The sequence below is a fragment of the Hyperolius riggenbachi genome, chromosome 8, assembly GCF_040937935.1.
Source record: "Hyperolius riggenbachi isolate aHypRig1 chromosome 8, aHypRig1.pri, whole genome shotgun sequence".
Taxonomy (NCBI): Eukaryota; Metazoa; Chordata; class Amphibia; order Anura; family Hyperoliidae; genus Hyperolius; species Hyperolius riggenbachi.
The window spans coordinates 35718637-35731728 of record NC_090653.1 but is presented as its reverse complement, the minus strand read 5'-3'; the positions used below and the strand labels follow the sequence as shown (position 1 = coordinate 35731728).

Here is a 13092-nt window from a genome sequence, read left to right as displayed (position 1 = left end):
GAGCAAAATCAAAAAGTCAAACAAATAAAAAAAAAATCTTTGTGGTCTTGTCTCTTCATTAACCCTTCGCAATCCATTTTCAGGATCACCCACATCCTTCCAGCACCTATTTTTTTCTATGGTGCAAGGGAGGACGTCGGTAATCCTGAAAAAGAATCAGAAGCAGGGCACCAGAGGCTCTGCTTGTGTACATGCAGTGAGGGTGTGTAAAGTGGCATTAGTTACAGGTCCAATGGCAGCTCATGCTCTGTAGCTCCACCCCTTTGCACGAGCACCAATGTAATTTTGTTATCACGTGGCGGTTGGTGCCGTTAGGAAAGGATCAAATTCAGACAGACAGCTGAGCATCCGGGAGAAGGCGGCGCAGCAGCAAAGGGGGCCGGGGATGATCAAAATATCAGACGTAGTCCAACACTTTGATCACAGGAAGATGGCGCTGTACCTAATTTTATTGGCAACAGTGCCACCTAACTGCAGGCAGTTATTCTTGGGTAGGACTATGTCCGACATTGGTGCTAAGGGGGAAAATGCCAGTGTCGGACATAGTTCAACATTGTATTGGAGAATGTGAAGCCTGAACCTACAGAGCTGCTGATAGAGCTGCTATTCAGAGATTCCTTAATGTGTGATCACTGAAGCAATGCTGGTGTGAGGGATCATGGGAGATTGCAATGCCCTTTGGTTAATAAAGGGGTCTTTCACATTTTCCTTATAGAAGTACCCTACCTGCTCCTCCTGAGCCATCTATGTAGGTACATGTCAGGTTTCCTATACAGGTAATACAGCTGTGATTTGTATCTATCAGACTTACCTGAGCGTCTCCTCCATACAAGGACTCCAATACCAGCAGCAGCAATAACTATGGCAAGAGTGACAACCACACCGATCACTATGCACATCTTGTCCTCAGATTCTGTATTGGGATCTGAAAGGGAACATAAAGTAAAAATGAGATTTCAAATTTTCTTTCATGACTGTCTAAGCAACTGTCTAAGCAACTTGTGATCCATACCGTTAAAGAACAACTATTGATTAAAAAAAAAAAAATCACTACTCTATATTAGACAAGACAAGACAAATAACATTTATATCGCGCTTTTCTCCTGGCGGACTCAAAGCGCCAGAGCTGCAGCCACACGTGCTTTATAGGCAGTGGCAGTGTTAAGGAGTCTTGCCTAAGGTCTCCTACTGAATAGGTGCTGGCTTACTGAACAGGCAGAGCCGAGGTTCGAACCCAGGTCTCCTGTGTCAGAGGCAGAGCCCTTAACCATTACACCATCCAACCACCACCAGATTAGAGTACACATAAACACTGCTGCTAGAAGCACTTAATTTATTCACACAGCCACAGTTTTCTCTCTCTCTCTCTCTCTACTGTAAAATCATCCTTCACTCCTCCGCTCACAAACATACTTCAATGTGTTCCCCTCACAGCATGCAGGAGAGTGTGAGGAGGCTGATAAGAGGTAACAGGTAGCCTGTTGCTGTAACATAACTTGCAGTCAGGGAAATATATATACAGGACTCCTGACTGCCTGTTTGTGATGTGACACTTCTCTGCAACATGTCCTGTAATTTTCAAGGCTCGGACTGACCTGTGCATGATAAAGGCAAACTGATAAAACCAGTCAGAGAAGTGAAAATAATAAACAAACATTGCTGGAAACTTAAACCCTTACTACCACCTGGATAATATTATTTCAGCAAGGTGATACTAGGCTATACATTGAGGAGTTGATAATAACCCCCCTGTGCAGGAACATGGTCCAGTCCTGCAGAGCCCACTCTTTCTGTCTCTGGAGGTGTCTGGATGATTAAGATCACAGAGGCATTACACAGAGGCAGAGCTGTGTGAGGAAAGAAATTGCTCCAAGTACTTGTGGTAATGTGGTCACTAACAAAAGTTGTTATAATCAACAGTTGTCCTTTAAGGCCTCTTTCACAGTGCGACGTTAAAGTCGCACGTTAGAAAATTTTATAACGCAGACTAACGCACAGCAATACAAAGTCTGTACGACATTCACAGTGCACACGTTGCGTTGTGTGTAACGTGTAGCAATATTTAGAAAGTGCTGCTTGCTGTGCGTTTAGCTATACGTTTGCTGTGTTATGTGTGTTGCACATGCTCAGTAAGATTTATTTTTTGTAAAAAATGTAACGCATGCGCAGTTTTCGTTCCATCATTGTGCGACGAAAACGGCGCACCAAACGCAGGGCTAAATAACGGCGAAGTTATAGTCTTTCAATGCGTTGCATTAGGGGCACGTTATGCGATCTTAACGTCGCATCAAAGGTAACATCCCACTGTAAAAGAGGCCCAAGTATAGGAGCCCTATGGAAAATTGTTAAGAATGAAATAAAGAACTTGCTTGGGAAGATTGTTCTTTGGTCAAAATCAAGATAAGGACCGTTTCTCACACTGGGCCCAATCCAATTCACTTTCTCTCCTAGGAAATTTTTCATCTTCTGTTTCAAATAACTTTTCAGCACATTGCACTTGAAAAAGTACCAAAAAGTAGGCGAAGAAGTAATGTCAAAATTATTCTGAATATTTTCTTGTTTGTTGGGTGGCTTAATAGGCATTTTATTTATAATATGAAAATATCACCAAGGAGAAAACTTAGGTGAAAAAGTGAAATTAAACAGGCCTGTAGTCTGGTGCCTTATATCAGATATGTACAGTGGAGGAAATAATTATTTGACCCCTCACTGATTTTGTAAGTTTGTCCAATGACAAAGAAATGAAAAGTCTCAGAACAGTATCATTTCAATGGTAGGTTTATTTTAACAGTGGCAGATAGCACATCAAAAGGAAAATCGAAAAAATAACCTTAAATAAAAGATAGCAACTGATTTGCATTTCATTGAGTGAAATACGTTTTTGAACCCCTACCAACCATTAAGAGTTCTGGCTCCCACAGAGTGGTTAGACACTTCTACTCAATTAGTCACCCTCATTAAGGACACCTGTCTTAACTAGTCACCTGTATAAAAGACACCTGTCCACAGAATCAATCAATCAAGCAGACTCCAAACTCTCCAACATGGGAAAGACCAAAGAGCTGTCCAAGGATGTCAGAGACAAAAAATTGTAGACCTGCACAAGGCTGGAATGGGCTACAAAACCATTAGCAAGAAGCTGGGAGAGAAGGTGACAACTGTTGGTGCGATTGTTCGAAAATGGAAGGAGCACAAAATGGCCATCAATCGACCTCGCTCTGGGGCTCCACGCAAGATCTCACCTCGTGGGGTGTCAATGGTTCTGAGAAAGGTGAAAAAGCATCCTAGAACTACACGGGAGGAGTTAGTGAATGACCTCAAATTAGCAGGGACCACAGTCACCAAGAAAACCATTGGAAACACATTACACCGCAATGGATTAAAATCCTGCAGGGCTCGCAAGGTCCCCCTGCTCAAGAAGGCACATGTGCAGGCCCGTCTGAAGTTTGCCAATGAACACCTGAATGATTCTGTGAGTGACTGGGAGAAGGTGCTGTGGTCTGATCAGACCAAAATAGAGCTCTTTGGCATTAACTCAACTCGCTGTGTTTGGAGGAAGAAAAATGCTGCCTATGACCCCCAAAACACCGTCCCCACCGTCAAGCATGGGGGTGGAAACATTCTGCTTTTTAGGTGTTTTTCTGCTAAGGGCACAGGACAACTTAATCGCATTAACGGGAAAATGGACGGAGCCATGTATCGTGAAATCCTGAACGACAACCTCCTTCCCTCTGCCAGGAAACTGAAAATGGGTCGTGAATGGGTGTTCCAGCACGACAATGACCCAAAACATACAGCAAAGGCAAGGGAGTGGCTCAAGAAGAAGCACATTAAGGTCATGGAGTGGCCTAGTCAGTCTCCGGACCTTAATCCAATAGAAAACCTATGGAGGGAGCTCAAGCTCAGAGTTGCACAGAGACAGCCTGGAAACCTTAGGGATTTAGAGATGATCTGCAAAGAGGAGTGGACCAACATTCCTCCTAAAATGTGTGCAAACTTGGTCATCAATTACAAGAAACGTTTGACCTCTGTGCTTGCAAACAAGGGTTTTTCCACTAAGTATTAAGTCTTTTATTGTTAGAGGGTTCAAAAACTTATTTCACTCAATGAAATGCAAATCAGTTGCTATCTTGTATTTAAGGTTAGTTTTTCGATTTTCCTTTTGATGTGCTATCTGCCACTGTTAAAATAAACCTACCATTGAAATGATACTGTTCTGAGACTTTTCATTTCTTTGTCATTGGACAAACTTATAAAATCAGTGAGGGGTCAAATAATTATTTCCTCCACTGTATATAACTTACAGAATGTGTCCATGCTTTCCATTGAGCCCTGTCACTTATGTCCTTTGCATTTTTGGTCATTGCTTTAAAGAGAACCTGTAACAGAAAACAAAAACCTCTGGGGGATACTTACCTCGGGAGAGAGGAAGCCTCAGGGGCCCAAAGAGGCTTCCCCGACCTCGGAAGCTTGGAGGAATCCAGCGCTGGCTCCCCCTGAAACCTCCCCCAACAAGCTTGAACAGTGGTGATATATTTACCTTGCCGGGATCCAGCGCAGATGCTCTAGCGGCTATTCATTTGGGCTAGGCGGAAATAGCCGAGCCCGATCGTATCCACTCTACTGCACTGGCGTAAAGGACTCACGTCTGCGCAGTACAGTGGATGCGATCGCGTTTGGCAATTTCTGTCTTAACCCGAACGAAGAGCCTCTAGTGTGCCTGCGAAGGATCGCAGTAGGTAAATATATCACTGCTTGTCAAGCTTGTTGGAGGAGTTTTCAGTGGTGGTTTCAGGGGAGCCATCGCTGTGCAGTACGTATCCGCTTGTCTTTCGATGTACTTAGGGACATGAGTACTTCTTCCGAAGGCTGCCCGAGGAATGCCTAAGACGTATTCCACCGACCTGATTGAAGAGGTTCACTGGGGCCTGGCCCTGGTATTGGGAAGGAAGGAGATAAGACCGGGAAGGCTCTATGGGATTCATAGCCTTCCCTTTCCATAGGTGAAGTGACCTGTTTTTTTTCAGGTCACTTCAGTATTTTGTTAATACACGAAAGAGAAATAACGTGAGACAACCAGTAATATATAACCCCCCTATATAATGTTTCTTGTAGCAGGAACAATCAGATAGTGATTTCAGTGACTGATCCTTTCTATAGCTCTCCATACACTCACCCCATGTGACAGTGATGGGCTCCTCCAGGCTGCTGTGGTCCACATGGCAGGAGTAAGTGTCGCCCTCCCTTGTTGGCACTTCCACGCTGACTCTGGTCTGATAGGTGCCGTCAGGATGGGGGAGGATGGGACTGGCTTCATCTGAAGGAATATGGTCCTCTCCATTCCTCACCCACTTCACATCCACAGCTCGGGGGTGAAACCCGTACGCCAGACACTGAAGTCTTGTCACCCCGTCTGGCTGCTGACGGCCCCACACCTTCACCTCCGGCCGCACTGACAGGAGAGAGAACACAGTGAGGGGCTGCTGGGGACACAGAAGGGGGCGCTGTGTGTGCTCTGCACTGAGAGGAGAGAGAACACAGTGAGATGCAGCTGGGGGAACAGAAGGGGGCGCTGTGTGTGCTCTGCACTGACAGGAGAGAGAACAAAGTGAGGATCTGCTGGAGGCACAGAAGGGGGCGCTGTGTGTGCTCTGCACTGACAGGAGAGAGAACACAGTGAGGGGCTGCTGGGGGCACAGAAGGGGGCGCTGTGTGTGCTCTGCACTGACAGGAGAGAGAACACAGTGAGGATATACTGGGGGCACAGAAGGGGATGCTGTGTGTGCTCTGCACTGACAGGAGAGAGAACACAGTGAGGATCTGCTGGGGGCACAGAAGGGGGCGCTGTGTGTGCTCTGCACTGACAGGAGAGAGAACACAGTGAGGGGCTGCTGGGGGCACAGAAGGGGGCGCTGTGTGTGCTCTGCACTGACAAGAGAGAGAACACAGTGAGGGGCTGCTGGGGGAACAGAAGGGGGCGCTGTGTGTGCTCTGCACTGACAGGAGAGAGAACACAGTGAGGATCTGCTGGGGGCACAGAAGGGGGCGCTGTGTGTGCTCTGCACTGACAGGAGAGAGAACACAGTGAGGATATACTGGGGGCACAGAAGGGGGCGCTGTGTGTGCTCTGCACTGACAGGAGAGAGAACACAGTGAGGGTCTGCTGGGGACACAGAAGGGGGCGCTGTGTATGCTCTGCACTGACAGGAGAGAGAACACAGTGAGGGGCTGCTGGGGGCACAGAAGAAGGCGCTGTGTGTGCTCTGCACAGGAAGCACAGTGAGAGCGTGATTGGAAAGCAGAGGAGACCAGACCAGAGCAGCGGCAGGCAGAGCAGGATCATCCAGGAAGACGTAGTAAGTTGTATGTTGATGCCCGCTCACTGCCACCCACTGCGCATTCTAGCTTGGAGGGGAGAGGGGCGAAAGGGGGGCCCCCAGGTGAGGGGGGGGGGGGCTGCCTCCCCTCCTGACTGCTCTGTGCCTGCCGCTGCTCCTCCATCCTGTGCTGTTCCCCCTCCTGCAGTGTTCGGGGCCTCCGGGGGCCACTAAAAGGGAGGCCTACCGGGCAGAATCCCGAGCTCCCGCGAGCCTTGTCCGACGCTGGACACAGCGTCTTCTCCTGAAGGTAGCGCTGAGCTAGAGGGCCCTGCTTCCGGATCAGAACCCATGTCCTTCCACGACAAAGTTTAGACCTTTGTGCTGGTAAAAATCGATTTTCGTTTTTTGTTTTCCTTTTGTTTGATAAGCAACTTGTCTTGTTTTTTTGTAAATATCATTGTATATATTTCTTTCTGCACTGTTCCACTTTTTTGGAATATTAAATCTTTATTTAATAAGCTAGTCTTCTGAGTAATGTCCATTGCTACCGTGTGTGATTGCATTGTGTGTGTGTGGCGTTCTTGTACCCTAGCCTAAAGCTTGAAGCTGACCCAAAGCACGTAAAACGCCAGTCTGAGTGCAAGAAGCTCAACAGCAGAGTGAGAATTGTCGAAGCGTCTATCAGTACTGTTCGTGGATCGATGCTAGTGGTGGCAGAGTGTGGTTGAGGTGCAACAGTTTTGGGTTAGCTTGAATAAGGCTGCTCCTCCTCTCGATCTGGTCAAAACCCCCATCAAGAACTGTCTCTGCATGCTTGCCGTGGGGCTGGTTCCTGGCAGGTAGTCTTTTTTGACAACGGTAAGAACCGTGCAGCCATTGGAACATAATCCTTTGGGCGACAGTTCTGGGCCCAATACTGTACAGACATGTTGTTGCTATGGAAGGGGTAGGAGGCTTCGCCATGCAAGACGCGTCATGGAACAGCTTGGAGCGTCAAGGACAACAATTCACTCAGCCTGCACTCAGCCGAGATGATCCGCCAGGCCAGTCGTTTGCCGACACATCGGGGGCCCTTGGACATACTCTAGATTCTCTGCAGAGGCAGTACCAACTGAGAACTGTGTACAAGGCTTAATTGAGAGCTTGTATAATAAGATATTTGTACAATAAAAAAACATACCAATGTAGTCACTGTGATCTCCTGGGTCCCTCTTTTGCCATTTTCGCCGCAATCCTGGCTTTTATTTTGCCAGTTTTGGGTACTGTTTACAAACACAAAAACATGGCCGCTAACCAGGAAGTGGTGTATGTGTGTGTGTTCATACAGTAGGATGCGAAAGTTTGGGCAACCTTGTTAATCGTCATGATTACAACAGAGGCAGCCCATTCCTCCCTGGGTTGACAAAGCTTGACAAAGAAAAGAAGATAAGATATATTACAGAGACAGTGCAACTAGAAAAGGCTGCAGTATTCCAGAGCACATTAGAACAGGTATAGGAACTTATAGGATAGAAGAAATAAGGCTGAATATTTTGTTACAGAGTCTCTAGGTCCATAAGTATCTAACTTTTTGTAGCGAAGCTTGGGTTTGCTCAAACTCAGAATTATTAGCATCTTAATTGACATTCTCTGCATGTACACATTGATCAGCCAAAATATGTAAACTATCTGCATTTTGGGTACCTCTTGTGGAGCAAAAACTTTTTTTTTTTACTTACACAGGACTTCCTCCAACCCTATAAGCATGGATGTGTCCCTTGCCGTCTTCCTCAGCACCGCAGTTCTCCCGCAGTGTGTGTGTGTATAGGTGTGTGTATGGGGAAGTGTGTGTGTATGGGGAAGTGTGTGTGTATGGGGAAGTGTGTGTGTGTAGGTGTGTGTATGGAGAGGGGTGTGTGCGTATATATGGAGAGGTGTGTGTGCGTATATATGGAAAAGGGTGTGTGCGTATATATGGAAAGGGGTGTGTGCGTATATATGGAGAGGGGTGTGTGCGTATATATATGGAGAGGGGTGTGTGCGTATATATGGAAAGGGGTGTGTGCGTATATATGGAAAGGGGTGTGTGCGTATATATGGAGAGGGGTGTGTGCGTATATATGGAGAGGGGTGTGTGCGTATATATGGAAAGGGGTGTGTGCGTATATATGGAGAGAGGTGTGTGCGTATATATGGAGAGGGGAGTGTGCGTATATATGGAGAGGGGTGTGTGCGTATATATGGAGAGGGGTGTGTGCGTATGTATGGAGAGGGGTGTGTGCGTATATATGGAGAGGGGTGTGTGCGTATATATGGAGAGGGGTGTGTGCGTATGTATGGAGAGGGGTGTGTGCGTATATATGGAGAGGGGTGTGTGCGTATGTATGGAGAGGGGTGTGTGCGTATATATGGAGAGGGGTGTGTGCGTATATATGGAGAGGGGTGTGTGCGTATATATGGAGAGGGGTGTGTGCGTATATATGGAGAGGGGTGTGTGTGTGTGTAATGGAGGTAATTGCAGGACATGTTACTGGGTTTTACTGCATGTTTTAATCTTCATGAATTGACATTCACTGACAAGTGTTGAGGTATTCACAAGTCAGTAATTTACCTCGCTGGTCAGTAATTTCTACTTGCCATGCGGTAACAACTTTCATGAATTGACATTTTACATAATGCTTGGTAAAATCAGCTGTTTTCTGCATTACTGAATGCGGTAATGCTTTGTGAATTGTAGCCATTACCTTCAAGAACTGACTTTCCTGCCTAATATATCCCACCTTTTAACAAGTTACATTGTAACAGATGATTTTATTTATGTCATCTGTCAATGGTGTTAGCATTGTAGGTGATCAGTGTTTTGTGAATGTGTAAGATGCATATATAGATTTTGTACATTGTATAATTTGAGTAATATTGCACTCACCTCTTCTCTCGAGATCTTTTCTCCCATTGTTGATGTGTCTTTTCAGCCAATCAATGCATTCAGTCTCCAGATATTTCTTGTTTCTCTCCCCCACTCTCTCCTCTGGGTCGTTCCATCTCTGTGTGCTGAGCTGAGCCTCCTGCATTGCCGGGATCCACAGCCAGCTCTGTGTGTCCAGATACATGAAATCTCTGCCGTCATATCCAACCTGCTGATACCCCGCAGTGCTGCCATCATCTCTCAGCTCACAGCCATATACAGACTGATAGTAATGGATCCCTGCAGACAGCACAGAATATGTTACACAGGAGCAGAGTGTTTGTTGTCGTGTGTGTGCTATGAGCTGCTGGGGAGGGGTGAAAACATTGGTGATTTGTGGCATTAAGACAGCCTCCACAATCCTAGTTACAACCAAAAATGGTGACAGAGAACTCACGGATACTCCCCTTACTGATGGACAGTGGTGCTTACCAGTGATTGACTGTCTTGGCTTTACAATTTCAGCATCCAATCAAGTGAAACACAATTCAGCAATTCAGCAACTATTTCAATTTTATTTTGTCCTTTCCATTTGCTAGCAGCCAGACACTGAGCAGGACTGTTTTTTAGTTTTTATTTTTATTCAGTTATGTAGCAGCTACCATAATGACCAATGGAGGTCAGTGGAGGAGTGAAATAAAACAGTCAAAAGCTAAACATGTACCAGTCCCTATAGAGAGATTATAAAATAGCCCCATACCTGGAAATTCTCCTAAACTCTCAAGAGAGGCAAACCCTGAGCATCTACAGATTGAGTGCTCACAACCTGGAAATAGAGTCTGGGAGACACAGACAGACATACAAACCCAGGGAGGAGAGACTGTGCCAACACTCAGAGCAGAAGACCCTCAAGGATGAAAACCACTTCCTGCTGCACTGCCCCAAATATACCGCAACCAGGGAGACCTTCTTCAAGAAATTGATGGGACTATCTTGAGACTTTCAAACATTAGAGAATAAGAGAAAACTGTACATTCTACTAGTAGAGGAATCCACCGTGACATAGCTGTACACTACAGTATGTCACAGCATGCCACAGACTAAGGAGCATAAATTAACTATAACCCTAAAAATGTCCGCAAACTGTTAACCTACTATACCCCTACCCCACCCATGTCCCCCATCCCCACTGCTTTTACCTGAATGAATCTTGATCATGCCAATAAAGCTATATTTGATTTGATCTGACCTAAGCAAATGCAATGGGTTCTGGCAGGGCTGGCGCTATCATAGAGGCAAAGGAGACAGCTGCCCAAGGGCCCCAGAGCTTGTAGGGGCCCCCAGTGGCTACAAGAGGAAAAAAAATTCAAATCGGCCTTATAGTTTTTGAGAAAATCGATTTTAAAGTTTCAAAGGAAAAAAAATACACATTTAAAAACCAGCCAACTTTAATGGTTAATAGCAAATCCACCTTAAACGCTAGAAACCCTAAATTTGCAGGATATGTTAAGGAGATCATTGGGAATAAGAGGAAAAAACAATTTTTCAAAAAGACCTTATAGTTTTTGAGAAAATCGATTTTAAATTTTCGAAGGAAAAAAGTATACTTTTAAATGCGGTAAATGTCACTTTTAGTACCTAACGGTAGTGTAATTTTACATGTATCAAAAGCAAGAGCAATACATTTCCTGACGGGGTTTCCAGGGGGTCCATACGCAGCCGCAGCGCTTTGGCCAGGGATCGCTATACAGCCGCAATATGGCTGTATGAAGATCCCTGGCATTTTTTTCCTATTTTCCCAATTTTTTTTTATGTTTAGAGTGTGGGAATTTTTTTTTTTTAAATTATGTGGGGTCCCCACTCCTGAAACTTTTTAACCCCTTGTCCCCCATGCAGGCTGGGGTAGCCAGAATGTGGACCGATTGGGGCTTCAAACCCAGACTATACCAGCTGCAAAAAAGGTCCCTTAAAGGAAAACTTAAGTAAAAAAAAAAATGACATTTACTCACCTGGGGCATCCCTCAGCACCCCGAAGCTGGATGGTGCCCTCGCAGCCCCGTTCCGATCGTCCTGTCCCCGCCGGCGGCTACTTCCGGTTCGGCGACAGGCGCCGACAGGCTGGGAAAGCGGCTGATTTTCCGCGTTCCCAGCCGCTGCTATCACCCTCTATGCTGCTATAGCTATATAGCGTATATATATACGCTATAGCAGCATAGAGGGTGATAGCAGCGGCTGGGAACGCGGAAAATCAGCCGCGTTCCCAGCCTGTCGGCGGCTGTCGCCGAACCGGAAGTAGCCGCCGGCGGGGACAGGACGATCGGAGCGGGGCTGCGAGGGCACCATCCAGCTTCGGGGTGCTGAGGGATGCCCCAGGTGAGTAAATGTCATTTTTTTTTTGACTTAAGTTTTCCTTTAATGCCAATTTTTGCTCCGGGGTATCTGTTGGGGGGCCCCCCGAGGTTTATTTTGCCCTGGGGCCCCATTGTTGCTTAAACCGGCCCTGGGTTCTGGCACCCTGGCAAAAGGCCTGCAAGCCATAGCAACTTCACACTTGCAGCCCTGACAGAACATGTTTACAAGTACTTCTTGTCTCCCCCAGTGGTGTAGCAAAAGGCAATGGAGAGCATGGAACTGTATCAGGGGTCATAGACCAGAGGGGCTCTTCTTCAATCTCTTTATTACCTTTTCATTGGTGCTATGCTGGTAATCCGTGCTAAAATTATCAAGCTGTTCCCGTTCCCAGCTTATGCCTCTCTGACACTGCAGCTGTATTTGGCAAGTTTGGTGGGGCCATATTAATCATTTAGAGATTGCTTGAGGTACCCCAGTGTAAAGCTCTTTTATCTTCAACACAGATCGCCCCACCATAGTCTGTTATCCACAGCTTCTTCTCTTCCTATCCCAACAGCACCAGATCTCTCCTCTTTGGGCCTTAATTGTGCAGGCGACCTACAGCCGCAACATTGCCCCCAGTATAGATTAGATAGGTATATGCCCCCCGTAAAGGTTTGATTGGTATATGCCCCCAGTATAGATTAGATAGGTATATGCCCCCAGTAAAGGTTTGATTGGTATATGCCCCCAGTATAGATTAGATAGGTATATGCCCCCAGTAAAGGTTAAATTGGTATATGCCCCCAGTATAGGTTAGAAAGGTATATGCCCCCTGTATAGGTTAGATAGGTATATGCCCCCAGTATAGGTTAGATTGGTATATGCCCCCAGTATAGGTTAGAAAGGTATATGCCCCCTGTATAGGTTAGATAGGTATATGCCCCCAGTATAGATTTGATTGGTATATGTCCCCAGTATAGATTAGATAGGTATATGCCCCCAGTAAAGGTTTGATTGGTATATGCCCCCAGTATAGATTAGATAGGTATATGCCCCCAGTAAAGGTTTGATTGGTATATGCCCCCAGTATAGATTAGATAGGTATATGCCCCCAGTAAAGGTTAAATTGGTATATGCCCCCAGTAAAGGTTAAATCGGTATATGCCCCCACTATAGATTAGATCGGTATATGCCCCCAGTATAGGTTAGATAGGTATATGCCCCAGTATAGGTTAGAAAGGTATATGCCCCCAGTATAGGTTAGAAAGGTATATGCCACCAGTATAGGTTAGATAGGTATATGTCCCCCAGTATAGGTTAGATAGGTATAAGTCCCCCAGTATAGGTTAGATTGGTATATGCCCCCACTATAGATTAGATCGGTATATGCCTCCAGTATAGGTTAGATAGGTATAAGTCCCCCAGTATAGGTTAGATAGTTATAAGTCCCCCAGTATAGGTTAGATAGGTATAAGTCCCCCAGTATAGGTTAGATAGGTATATGTCCCCCAGTATAAGTTAGATAGCTATATGCCCTCAGTATAGGTTAGATAG

The 13092-nt window shown here is 45.9% G+C and overlaps 1 protein-coding gene across 10 annotated transcripts in view; it reads right to left on the bottom strand.

Annotated features, from left to right (window-relative positions):
• Positions 1-13092, bottom strand: part of LOC137528712 (class I histocompatibility antigen, F10 alpha chain-like) — a 318384-nt gene that overhangs the window by 55728 nt on the left and 249564 nt on the right. For 7 of the 10 annotated variants that reach the window (XM_068250216.1, XM_068250211.1, XM_068250212.1 and 4 more), the window contains exons 3-5: positions 9226-9504; positions 5177-5452; positions 812-925 (exon numbers count right to left, since the gene is read on the bottom strand). In XM_068250216.1, coding sequence (XP_068106317.1) covers positions 812-925; positions 5177-5452; positions 9226-9504 — 669 coding nt within the window. The remainder of the gene's footprint in view (positions 1-811; positions 926-5176; positions 5453-9225; positions 9505-13092) is intronic. The other 3 variants (XM_068250217.1, XM_068250213.1, XM_068250223.1) reach the window with 2 other exon arrangements.